General features: G+C 45.6%; 1 protein-coding gene across 7 annotated transcripts in view; it reads left to right on the top strand.

Annotated features, from left to right (window-relative positions):
- The window catches only part of LOC133027787 (C-terminal-binding protein 2), a 94,690-nt gene extending 83,820 nt beyond the window's left edge, over positions 1–10,870 (top strand). For all 7 annotated transcript variants that reach the window (XM_061094908.1, XM_061094911.1, XM_061094912.1 and 4 more), the window contains 6 exons: positions 482–688; positions 3,952–4,166; positions 5,572–5,702; positions 7,272–7,399; positions 7,835–7,952; positions 10,215–10,870. In XM_061094908.1, coding sequence (XP_060950891.1) covers positions 482–688; positions 3,952–4,166; positions 5,572–5,702; positions 7,272–7,399; positions 7,835–7,952; positions 10,215–10,395 — 980 coding nt within the window. In that variant the 3' untranslated portion in view covers positions 10,396–10,870. The remainder of the gene's footprint in view (positions 1–481; positions 689–3,951; positions 4,167–5,571; positions 5,703–7,271; positions 7,400–7,834; positions 7,953–10,214) is intronic.
- The last annotated feature ends 1,379 nt before the right edge of the window (positions 10,871–12,249 follow it).

The following is a 12,249-nucleotide window of genomic DNA, read 5'->3' as shown; positions in this document are numbered from 1 at the left end:
TTTTACATTAATTTGTCAAACGGTGATAAATATTGAGAGAAATGTTTTACAATGAATCAAATTCATCCAGTTTCAAACAAACAATCAATCTCTAACAAACCCTAATTTACTCTTTTCTCAGTTATAAGATGTTAATTTACATGTTTTGAGATCAGATACATATTCCATATACACAGGAACTGTTAACATAAGAATAACCATTATATTATATAGTTAAAAGTAATATTTGTTACTGTACAGTTACCGAACTAAAAATATAATTATTCAGATCTGCACAGCACTAAATTTCTTCATATATATAAGCACTCCACACATTAAGATCTCTATTATTTCTTGAGAAATAAATCCAAGATCCGCTGATCATCCTGATTATTTTAGAATCATAAATACATGTTTAAAAAATGATGATATTGATATTTTCATCTCTACCCTAATGTTTGTCTTTTTCTTTGTCCCTCTCTCTCTCTCTCTCTCTCTTTAGGAATCGCTGTGTGTAACATTCCCTCGGCCGCCGTGGAGGAGACGGCGGACTCCACCCTGTGCCACATCCTGAACCTCTACAGGCGGAACACCTGGCTGTACCAGGCTCTCCGGGAGGGCACGCGGGTCCAGAGCGTGGAGCAGATCCGCGAGGTGGCCTCCGGCGCCGCCCGCATCCGTGGCGAAACCCTCGGCCTCATCGGCTTCGGTAAATAACAAAATATGCATTTACGCCTCCGCTTCCCTCAGCGGATTTGAAACTCTTCCCTTCTTCCCTTTACTCTTATTTTGTTTTCCCCTCTCTCGCTCTGTCTCCATGCCTCCCCCTCTGTTTTCATATCCTCTCCCTGCTCAGTTTGCCGTCTGCTTTCCTGCCCTGATAAGGTTATTTTTCTCCCTCTGCCCGTCCCACAGATTATCTCAAGGTTGTCTGTTTCACCTCCCTCCGGGCTGACTTCCTTTCCTCTGCCACTGTTCTCTCCTCTCATCCCACCGCTCTAACGCTCACCATTATACCTCCGCTATTCTCCCGTCTCCTGTCTTCAACTTCTCCACCGTGTCGCTGTGATCCCTCGACATCTCGCCCTGCCATTTCAGACCCCTCATGGCTGCGGGGATTCTGTGTGTGTGTGTGTGTGTGTGTGTGTGTTTGTGTGTGTGTGTGTGTGTGTGTGTGTGTGTGTGTGTCCCCTCCTGCACATGTTTTACTGCTGATTGTGTGTTTGTGTGTCATTCTGTCCTGTCTCGACAACATCACTGGGCTGACAGATACTCTGTCCGCTCGAAAACCTTTCCAGAGTGCCACCTTATCTCTGTGTCCACATACTGCCCCCCCTCACACACACACACACACACACACACACACACAGACACACACACACAGACACACACATATATACACACACATAAACACACAACCTTCTCCTCCCCCCTTCAAGTCCCAGACATCTGCCTAGATTTACTGTGCAGTGGGTCCTGGCAAAGAAAAGCGCCCCCACCAATTTATTTTTTCCCACCCAACCCTCCCCTCCCACCTCCGTATCCCCCACCCCCCCCCTCCTCCCGGCCTCCCTGGCTCATGTCGTCTCCAGCACAGTGTCCACTGCCAGCGGGAGGTTGAAGAGAGAGCGGAGGCCTCCTGGTGTTTGTTTGTGGGACTCTGCACACACACACACACACACACACACACACACACACACACACACACACACACACACACACACACACACACACACACACACACACACACACACTCACACGCACACGCACACGCACACAGACACACACAGCCAGACGCACAACTCTGCAGGCTGCAATGACACAGACAGACAAAACCTCTGGCTCTGGTGGGGACAACAGCCGCAGGAGCACTTAAAGTTACCGTCCATCCTTTAAGGCCTGTGCACTCTTAAAAACACTTCGACAAATTAATTTGACGTGACTTGTTTTAGATGTAATACTATTAAATCTAAATGGCCCAAAAAAATAAGTAAAAGCTGGTGAATAAAAGGCAATAAAATTGGACAGAAGTTTTTGGTGTTATGATTATTATGTTAATTGGAAGGTATGATAGCCTGAATAATTTCCTGCTCGAAAATAATTAGAGATAACATTTAAATAAAAAGAAATTTAAATTACAGCTTTATATATTCTGAATAGTTGTACTGAACTCGAGTTCAATTGCTCCGCAGCTTTTTCTACCTTTGCCATATTACGATGTAAATTATTAAAGGACTGATCATTAGTTCGCCTCGACACAGACTCAGAATTTTATCTGATGTGCTCGATGTCCCTTTGACTGTGGATAAATGAGCAGCACAAAGCCAAGGTCGAGCACGGAGATGTGAGCTGTTGAAGATCAGTCAAATTCAGATTAACCTGAGCCCTCTGGTGACAGTGAACACTCGCTGCTCGTGACATTGATTAGTGCAGCGAGAGAAGGAGGGAGGCGGTTTTTGGTTCTCAGGTATATTAAAAAAAAAGATGACACAATTGGAATCTTTTTGAATATTTAGACTATTTCCAGTGCAGCTAGAGAGATATTTTTAAATACAGAAAATATCAACTTCAACTGAATTTATTGTACTAAGCTAAAATATGCAGTTTCTATCTTAACCCGCCACTTTGCACCAATTTTCCAGAAATCACACAAACACATGTTAAAAAGTCCTTGTAGAAGATTGCCAATTTTCAACATCAACCACACACACACACACACACACGCACACACATACACACATACTGTAAATCAGGTTGTACTGCAGCCGCAATGACCTGGAGTGTTTTAGTGGAAAAACTCATTCCTCCTCCCGCTGCTGCCACCACTGTTGTCGTCAGAACGTCTCTTTCAATCGACACTTTAAACCAACAGTTTGAAAACAACAAGTCCAACAAGCTCGTGCCCTGTGTTGTGGCAGAAGGTATTCTGGGAAATATAGAGTGAAAAATATGACAGAAGTGGAAAATACACAGGACTGGCAAAACATATTTATTTTTACTGTATGACAACCTAATGAAAATAATCTTAAATAGCAGTTTATTATCCACCACCTGCATGAAGAAGACTAGATTTCAGGATTAGTGTCCTGAGTGTTTATGCTGCAGCTGTAGAGCCTCAGATTAAGACGTGACTCCATCACAAAGACGGGACCTTGTGAGTGTAAAGAACGTTATCGATCCTTTTCACCAGCATCCGACGCTCTCTCATAACTCTTCCTCCCTCTCCCTCTCCCTCTCCCTCTCCCTCTCCCTCTCCCTCTCCCTCTCCCTCTCCCTCTCCCTCTCCCTCTCCCTCTCTCAATCTCTGCTGCTGCTGCTGAGCAGAGTGGACACTCGCTACACGCCTACACAACAAATGTCTGCGAGAGACACAGCGTCTCTCGGCCTCATGTTACCTCACAGTTTCGTAGGATGTTAAATGATGTCTGAAAGTTATTTGTTTTGTTCTTTCACCTACACAACGCTGACGATGTTAGGGGCTTTTCATAAGGATTCACTATGATGTGTTTACAGCCCTGTACTCATCCATCCATCCATCCATCCCTCTATCCATCTCTTCCTTTCCTTGCCTCCATCAAGACAGTTATGTTTTCATCTGCATTTGTTTATTTATTAGCAGGATTACGCAAAAGGTATTGAACCGATATCCATGACATTTTGTGGAGGAGCTTTTGTGCGGATCCCGCTCAGGGGGGCGGATCATCACATAGCGAAATTACACACAGATTTCAGTCCCCTAATTTTTTTCCATCATGATCGATGCGACAATAGGTTCTTCCCTTACTTGTACCACAACCTCCACTAAGTTAAGTGGAAATCCGTCCAGTAATCTTTTCGTAAAAACTGCTGAGAAACAAAAGCAGATAAAAACATAACCTCCTAGGGAGAGGTAAATATAAATGAAATACATCTCTGCTCCTCTGTGACCACGAATAATCACCATCTGCTTTCTGTGTGTGCGTGTCCCCTCAGGTCGATCGGGCCAGGCGGTGGCGGTGCGAGCCAAGGTCTTCGGCTTCAACGTCATCTTCTACGACCCGTACCTGCAGGACGGCCTGGAGCGCTCGCTGGGCGTCCAGCGCGTCTACACCCTGCAGGACCTGCTCTACCAGAGCGACTGCGTGTCCCTACACTGCAACCTGAACGAACACAACCACCACCTCATCAACGACTTCACCATCAAACAGGTAGAAAACACACACACACACACACAAAGACACACACATGCACACGCACGCAGACGTGTCATCCAGACAGAGCTGAACATCCCACTGAGCAGCTGTGACCTGACCTGGGCTTAAAGCAGTGCTATCTTACAGGTAGACAAGCAGAGCTGCCGGTGTATTATTACCCTGACAGCCTGGAGGCCGTCCCACCGAGCATTATAGTCGGTGTGTATATATACAGAGAGAGAGAGAGAGATAGAGAGAGAGAGGGGAAGCCGCAGCCGCAGCCTGCCTGCACATTCCCTGCTCTTTATCTTAAGCTCCACCAAAGCTGGACACAAATTCATTCCTTTGCTCTGTCAAATGCAATTAGCGCCAGCCCGTGGCTACAGCAAATATATCGACTCGGCTGCACAGCGGGGGGGCCGAGAGCGCCGAGGGGAGAAGTGCCGCTCTCTCTCCGAGTCAATAAGCTCGCTCCGAGGCGCCGCCTTTGGGTGACACCTGCAGGGAAGCGGAGGAACTGCAAGGGCCCCCAAAGGAGACATCTCCCTCAACTCTCGTCCGTCGCCCCCCCCCGCTGCACTCGCCCGGTTTCGGCCTGGTCTCCGTGCTCCCTCTCCCTGAGTTTTGCGATGGAGGAGGAGAAGTGGGTGAAGGGTAAAAGCCTAACCTAGTTAACTCACTGTCTTTTCTCCCCTCCTCAGCTGCCTCTTAAGGGCTGCAATGAGAGAACACTTTCCTCACCCAAAATCTTGGCAGTCGTTCTCAGCTCCTAAAGTGGAAACGTGTGTGTGTATGTGTGTGTGAGTTTGTGTGTGCTTGTGTGTTTCTGTGTGTTTGACAAAACCACCAAGGCCTAGTAAAAGACTGCCTGCCAGCGTAAAGGCTTTTCATGCCCCTGGATTTCAGCTTTTGTCAAGATTAAGGGATTACTTTCTTCTGAGCATATTCATTTGATTTTTTTTTTTCTTTCTGCCTCCCTCTTACACTTTTTTGTTGTGCCCCCCCCCCCCCCCCCCCCCCCCCCCCAAAAAAAAAAAAAAGCAGCACGGGGTGGTGGCATTGCCTCATCTTTCAGCTCATCCCTCATTTCATCTCTGGCTTTCCGGATCGAGTCTTCTCTGTATCCACATCTGACGCTATGTCTCCCAGGGGCCGCCTGTCACCTGGATCTTTTTCAGGTGTCAGAAGCAACAAAGATATCACGCCCCCCCCTTCCTCAATCTGTCAGGTGTCGCGTGCTTTAAGATTCCAAATTACAGACATTCAATGCGGATTGATGTTTCGCTTTAGATTAATTCGCCTGTCAGGCTGACGGTTGCTCAAAACACACACACGCTCACATCTGATCTTTCATCTGTAAATAAACGGCTCAATCTCCTCTCTCCTGTGCTGATGTGTTTGTGTTAATGTGTCACCACAGATGCGTCAGGGTGCGTTCCTGGTCAACACTGCGCGGGGGGGTCTGGTGGATGAGAAGGCCCTGGCCCAGGCGCTGAAGGAGGGCAGGATACGTGGAGCCGCCCTGGACGTGCACGAGACGGAGCCCTTCAGGTGAATACATGTACTCACACGAAGAATTCTCTCAAACCAGGACAGAGCAGAGCTTTATTTAAAAACGGGGGGGGGGAGAAAACAACAAGTTACACTCGGACAGGCGAGCAGAAACCATTTCAGACATGATGAGTTAAAGATGGCTCTCCCTCCTCTAAGAGGCTCCTCCAGGGCCCAGCAGTTAATGGAATTCAGGAGATGGAGAGTTCACTTTATTCCCGGCTGCTGGCGGAAGGTTGAATGTGCTGAGATGCATTTTCTTCTATTTCTTCTTCTTCTCCTCCTTCTTCTTCATGTGTTCGATCAGAGCAATTTCCAGGATGGGAAAATGTTCATAGGGAAAAGATCTTTTGGATTGTACAAATCAGCATCACACACTTCAGACCTGTGATCTCAACTGTTACAACCCAGTTAAGAGTTATTTTGTTTTCATTTCTTCAGTAGATCGAAAACTTTGCAAATCTCTATAGTTTTGTTCAAAAGATTTTTAAACATTGATCAAATAATTTTAGATTTTCCCAACAGCATTTTGTAGTTAGTTTTGTATTTGTGTATTTCATTTTGGCCCAAAGCAAACTGAAGATTTAGAATAGAAATTCTACTGTAGAACAATAATATTTATTGTTTATTTGATAAACATTTCATTAGTATGTTATAGATGGTTTGTGATGAATTTGATCAATTCATGAATTTAAACATATGTTTATAACATATTATTTATTTTACATTTGTAGTGTTTCAATCAAAGTATCCTGAAAACCTCAAAAAACAAATATTATGTTTTTAATATTATGTTTCTAAAGTGATTATTATCTCCATTTATTGAATATGGCAAACCTCAGGCATTAATCTGTTTAGTCTCCAATTCGACTGACACCAATTCTTCCCCCCCCCCCCTCCTGCCGTCATTCGAGGGAAAACATCTCGACATGCGTCTCAGTTTTCCACATTTCTAAGAACCATGTTCCCCGTCTCCGAGGGCAACGTGTGTTGATGTGTGGCTCACGCTTCAGGGGCCGGTCGGGGGGGCTACTTCGGGGGGGGCTGCTGGTTTCTGGCCGGCTGCTCAGCTGACGAGCTGCTCCAGGAAACTCAGACTCATGCTCCACTGACCCAGTATTTCACCGGGGGGGGGGGTGTTTTGTAACTTCGGCTCCTCCGGCGCGACACAACACTGATTGAGGGCGATACACATCACACACAGACACACACACATATATACACGACCAGGGGGGGGTGTTACGGGGATAGAGGGAGAGGAGGAAGGAGGTGGATAATCTATTTCTGAAAAGCCCCATGAGAGGGAAAGATGAGAGTTTGGGAGAAAATGGCATTTGTGATTAACAGGGTCTGACATTTTTCTCCTGGGCTTCCTGATCGCACCAAAAATAAATAAATAAAAGTATCCGTCTGATGTTGAACCGAGAAAAAGCTTCGGAATCCTTTGGACCGACAAAAAATGTAATTTGTGACAGCAGGTGTGATCTCATGTGAGAATCTTAACTTATTTCCCTGTGTGTGTGTGTTTGTGTGTGTTTGTGTGTGTGTGTGTGTGTGTGTGTGTTCCAGTTTTGCTCAGGGCCCGCTCAAAGACGCTCCCAACCTGATCTGCACGCCGCACACAGCCTGGTACAGCGAGCAGGCCTCCCTGGAGATGAGGGAGGCGGCCGCCACCGAGATCCGACGAGCCGTCACCGGTACATGAAAGCATTTAAATTCAATTTTTTTGTTCTCCACGTTCTGCCTCAACACAATGTGAAATCTTTTTTGTGTTCCTCCTCCACTGCTTCCTTCACATCCCTCAGCCTCGGCCCCACCATGTGACCTGTTGCACGCCCTTCTCTCCCAGACGTCACATTTCCACTTCACTGGGCCCTGGGCAGCCTTTATTAAATCTGGACGCCTTAATAGATGTCATCATTAGCTTCCCCGGCGCAGAGCAGAGCCCGCAGCGCTGGCCTCTCACAAAACATCCAGATTGTTAAATGAGCTTAATTTGCATTTGTGTGTGTCCAGGCCTGATGTGTGTGTGTCTGTCTGCGCTCATCAACACATCTGGTCCCCTTGTCGCTCCTGTAATGAGTCGGGGTTTTTCTCTTCTCCTAACCGTGTGCGTTTGGCTCATGTCGCAGGTCGAATCCCCGACAGCCTACGGAACTGCGTGAACAAGGAGTTCTTCGTCACCACGGCACCGTGGGCGGTTATGGATCAACCCGGGGTTCACCACGAGCTCAACGGCGCCGCCTACAGGTAGGAACAACACGCTAAAGTACAACAAGACATTCTTTGTATTTCACAAATATTTAAGGTCTTTTTTCTACCTTTTTTCAAGAGCTTTCAGTCAATGACTCGCACTCGCATATACTCCAGCTTCATCTTCTCTTTGCGGTCATCGTGCTTCGGCATCAGATTCCTCTTGTCCTCTTGGATTTTTATTGTACGCTTAAATTGTTTTGGGCAACAAGTCTGTTAATATCCCCAAATCAATAGAAAACCAGGCATTGAGATGACGAATTAAATTCCCCTCGTTTTGCTTAGTTTTGCTAAAGATCGGTAAAAATAAACAGGCTCGCGTCTAGTTTGGTTTTAAAGTTGTTATCCTGGATTTTATGGCTCCATGTTGACTCCTGCTCCAGGACCTTGTCGTTGTGAGGTTCCCGTGTTAGACTCTCAAAGACGTGAAGGATGTTCTAACAGACTTGTCGCACAAAAAATCCGACAGCCGACGAAAATCCGAGATCAGAGGAGACATCGTTTCACGTGCGCAACAGGAGCAGCCTGAGCTTCGAGGTGAAGAGCTGAAGCTGGAGCTCAGGAACTCGAGCACAAGCAGAGGATATTTGAGTGAAAGCTCCAGAAAACCTGACCGTGAAATCAATAAGTGCAGCTTTCGAACTGAAAGACGCTCTTGAGTAAAGGTAGAAAAAGAAAATGAAGGCTGGGTTGTCATTTTAGTATTTCCTTCAATGTCTATTGCAAATGAAATGTTGACCCATGTGTTTTATAAAACCCTTGTTATTGTTTTGAGTATTTCAAATGCTAGAAGGTCAGAAACAGTTTCACTATTATTTATTTATAATTTTTTGTATTTTTCTTGCCCTTCTTGCTACGTTAACACATAAGTCTTCAAATGCCATTGAATTCCTGTCTCCTCTCCTCTGTATTGAATTTTATAATCTAAATGAATCACTGACTACTCTGCTGTGGACCCTAGTGTCCAACCCCCCACTGACCGCCCTGTGTAGCTGTAGCGTTGTAACTCTGACCACCATGTCCCCCCCCCCTCCTCCTCCTCTGGGCCCTTCCTGATCTCAGCATGTCCACTTCCATGTTCTTCTCTCACACAGCCAAATGAACCAAACTCTTCAGGCCGTAGCAACCGGCGTCCCCCAAGACAAAATTAATGCCTAGAATCAGGAGCAGGTAAATACGACCGATCCGGGCCGACAGCCTCTTCCCTGGAGGTCCCGGATAAGAACTGAACTCTTCCCCCTGCTGGTCACATGATGTGTGTCCCCCCTCCCCTCTATAATCCCCCCAGCACCCCCCCTGTTTGACTGAACACAGAGTAGAGATGGATGGAAGTGAATGTGGGGTTATTTTTTGGGAATGTCCCAGTAAGCATGAGGTGAAGCTGTTCAGATGGAGTCGTGCTTTATGGGTTCTCTCTCTTTTACGGGGGTTCTTGGGCACGTTCTGTTAAATCTGAGCTGTATCGTTCTTTTTCTCCTTCTCTGGTTGAATGGTGTGTTTTTCTTCCCCCAGAATATTCTAAAGTAAAGGCTCTTTTCACCCAAAATAATTGTCCCAAGAACTGATCGTCTGTTTTTGTGTATTTCTTTTTGTGCTTCATCTCAAGAACCATAAAGTTCAGACAAATTAAACCATTCAAGAATAAAATCTGTGCCTGAGATAACATTTTGTGGAGCTGAAACTATGAGTCTATTGGAACGTGTTTTAATATATCAGACGTTTATCAAGCAAAATGTGAAACTGTTAACGGTTTCAGCTTCTTGAATGTGAAGATTTGCGTCAACAGCTTTTAATTCTAACAGTTTGATGTTGTCCCCTCGGGCGCTCACAACCTGTAAAAGACATTTCTGACAAAACACTTCATAATAGAATATCTGTAGTAGATTATTTTTCATGCAGACAACACAGCGCCTTTTTAAAAATGTACTTTTGTGCAATTGTGAATTGATATTTTAATGTATTTTATAATTTATTAAATTGTTCAGTTTCTTTAAATTTAGTTTAGAGACTTATTTGAAAATAATCAACATCAATTTACAGATTAATACAATAACAAGAATCCACATCTCAAGTGTTTGACCAGACAGCAAAGAAACAACTCCACCCTAGTGATTCCTAAACAGTTGTAAGGCTAAAGACTTTTCTGAAAAAGTTCCTCTGGTGAAAAGAGCCAATAGTGTGACTAGATATCAGAACTGTTCACTCTGGGGATCAGACCGTCCGCAGCACTAACCTTTGACCCTCCCTCCCGCTCACCAGATACCCGCCAGGTGTGGTTGGAGTGGCCCCGGGCGGCATCCCCGGAGCGTTAGAGGGCCTGGTCCCGGGGGGGGTGCCCATCGCCCACACCATGCCCTCCGGTACCCACCCCTCCCAGGCCCCGTCGCCCAACCAGCCCTCCAAACACGGCGAGACCAGAGAGCACCTCACCGAGCAATAGCAGCAGCAGGGACCGGAGCGGCGGCGCCATCTCACCCGACGCCGGCGCCACTCAGAACCAACCGGAAACGCACCTGGGACCAAGAGACAGTGAAACCACACGAGCGGCTGCCTGTTCCATCAGCCGGCACCTGGGAACTCCACGTTGTTCCGGGGGGGGAATTTGTACTTTTAACGTTTTAGTTTGTACTCTCTGTCTCTTTGGCTTCAGTACCGACTTTGATCTTTGATGATGATGTTGTTTTTTTCTTTTTTGGGGGGGGTTTGTTTTTCTTCGGGACATGCCTATGATTGTGGACACACAGAGTCCAGTGTTTTTAGCTCCTCGGGATGATGACCCGACGAGACTCGGTCCCGACGCCCCCCCCCCTTGTCCCCGCCCTCACCCGACCTGACCCGCCCCTTCACCTCATGGGAAACGTAGGCCCACGTGTCAACGCCACAAGAGCAAAATAAACTTTGGCATCATGTGCTACTGGACCTTATCCTCCCACCCCAACCTCCCCCACTCCCGCCCCCCCGCCCACCTCCACCCTTATGTAACTAATGTGTGTTGTTTAGGCCCCTCATTATGCCTCAGAAGAGAATTCTTTTTGTTTTTTTTGTTTCGTTTTCTTTTCCAATCTTTAGTGTGAATGACTAAAAATGGATTATTGAAGTAAATATATTTATCATTCGTCAAACAAAAAGGAAAAGATTGCTCATCACGTAAAGTGATCTAAGAGTGGCTTTCAACCCTTTCCTGGCTGGCACGGCTGCAGTTACACGTCTTCACCACTCGAGGGCGCTCCTCCTCCTCGTAGGGCTGCTCCAGCACATGGTTTTGCTTGGGGCGCTCTCTGCAGTAAACACTAAACATTCACTTTATACAACTGATTGTAGCTGAATTGAAAGAGATGAAGCTTCCAGCGGGGTATTTAAACGTTTGTTTTTAAAAAAAATGGAGAGGAGGTGATTGTGTCAGCCTGAGCTGTGAAGAAAAGAGCATTTAATAATAATCATTGAATCAAGAAGGCCGGTGTGACTCTTTCTGATTATTCTGTGCTGACCAGCGGACACTTGTGAAGACAAACAGCTCGTCTCAACGCACAGACTGAGTCGCCCCCTCTTCTTCGAGCACACTTCACACTCTGCGGACAGGAAAGGGTTAAAGCAAACTTCATTTCTTAACGACTCAGGAAAAACACTTTTTTGCAGATATTGTTTATTCCCAGAATTTTTTGTCTTTGAGGAAAAAAAAAAAAGATTTAAGACTGATCTGGTTAGTCTGGATACTTTCTCTCTTCCCTCATCCTCTCCATTGTGGTATTTTTATATACAAGGCGCATCCCACGTTTTTCGGTGTTAAAAGAGTTTTGAAGAGTCCTGTTAGATTTGTATTGCCTAGTTAAATGTTCCTATAACCATTAGTCCTATGTGATCCAACCTCTCTCTTCTCTCCTTTCTTCTATTTTTCTTTGTTCTATTGAAGGCCAGGTTCTTTTTGGGGGCATCCTGTACTCTGTAAGAGCAATAGCAGAAACTCCTACTTAGTGTCCCAAACAATAGCAGAAGAGGCAGCCAGGAGTATGTTTTTGTTTTTAGTGTGAGTATTTGTATTTGTTTCTTGTACAAGGTGAACATTTAGCATTCAGTGCAGTTTAAATAAAAAGATACAATACTTTGTCTGCTCTGTTCTCAATGGAATCTCATTTTCGTCCCCTGCTGTGATCTGTGTAGCTGTCATACTTAACTTATGACGCAAGGGGGCGCCAAAGAACCAACAAGTCCTGATAAATAGTAACCTGTAAAAAGAACCTAATGATTCATAAAATGCACAAAGACGCTTTAGGTAATTATTAACTACAATTTCTCA

The sequence above is a fragment of the Limanda limanda genome, chromosome 21, assembly GCF_963576545.1.
Source record: "Limanda limanda chromosome 21, fLimLim1.1, whole genome shotgun sequence".
In the NCBI taxonomy this organism is placed as follows: Eukaryota; Metazoa; Chordata; class Actinopteri; order Pleuronectiformes; family Pleuronectidae; genus Limanda; species Limanda limanda.
This window is presented reverse-complemented; position numbering and strand designations above follow the sequence as displayed.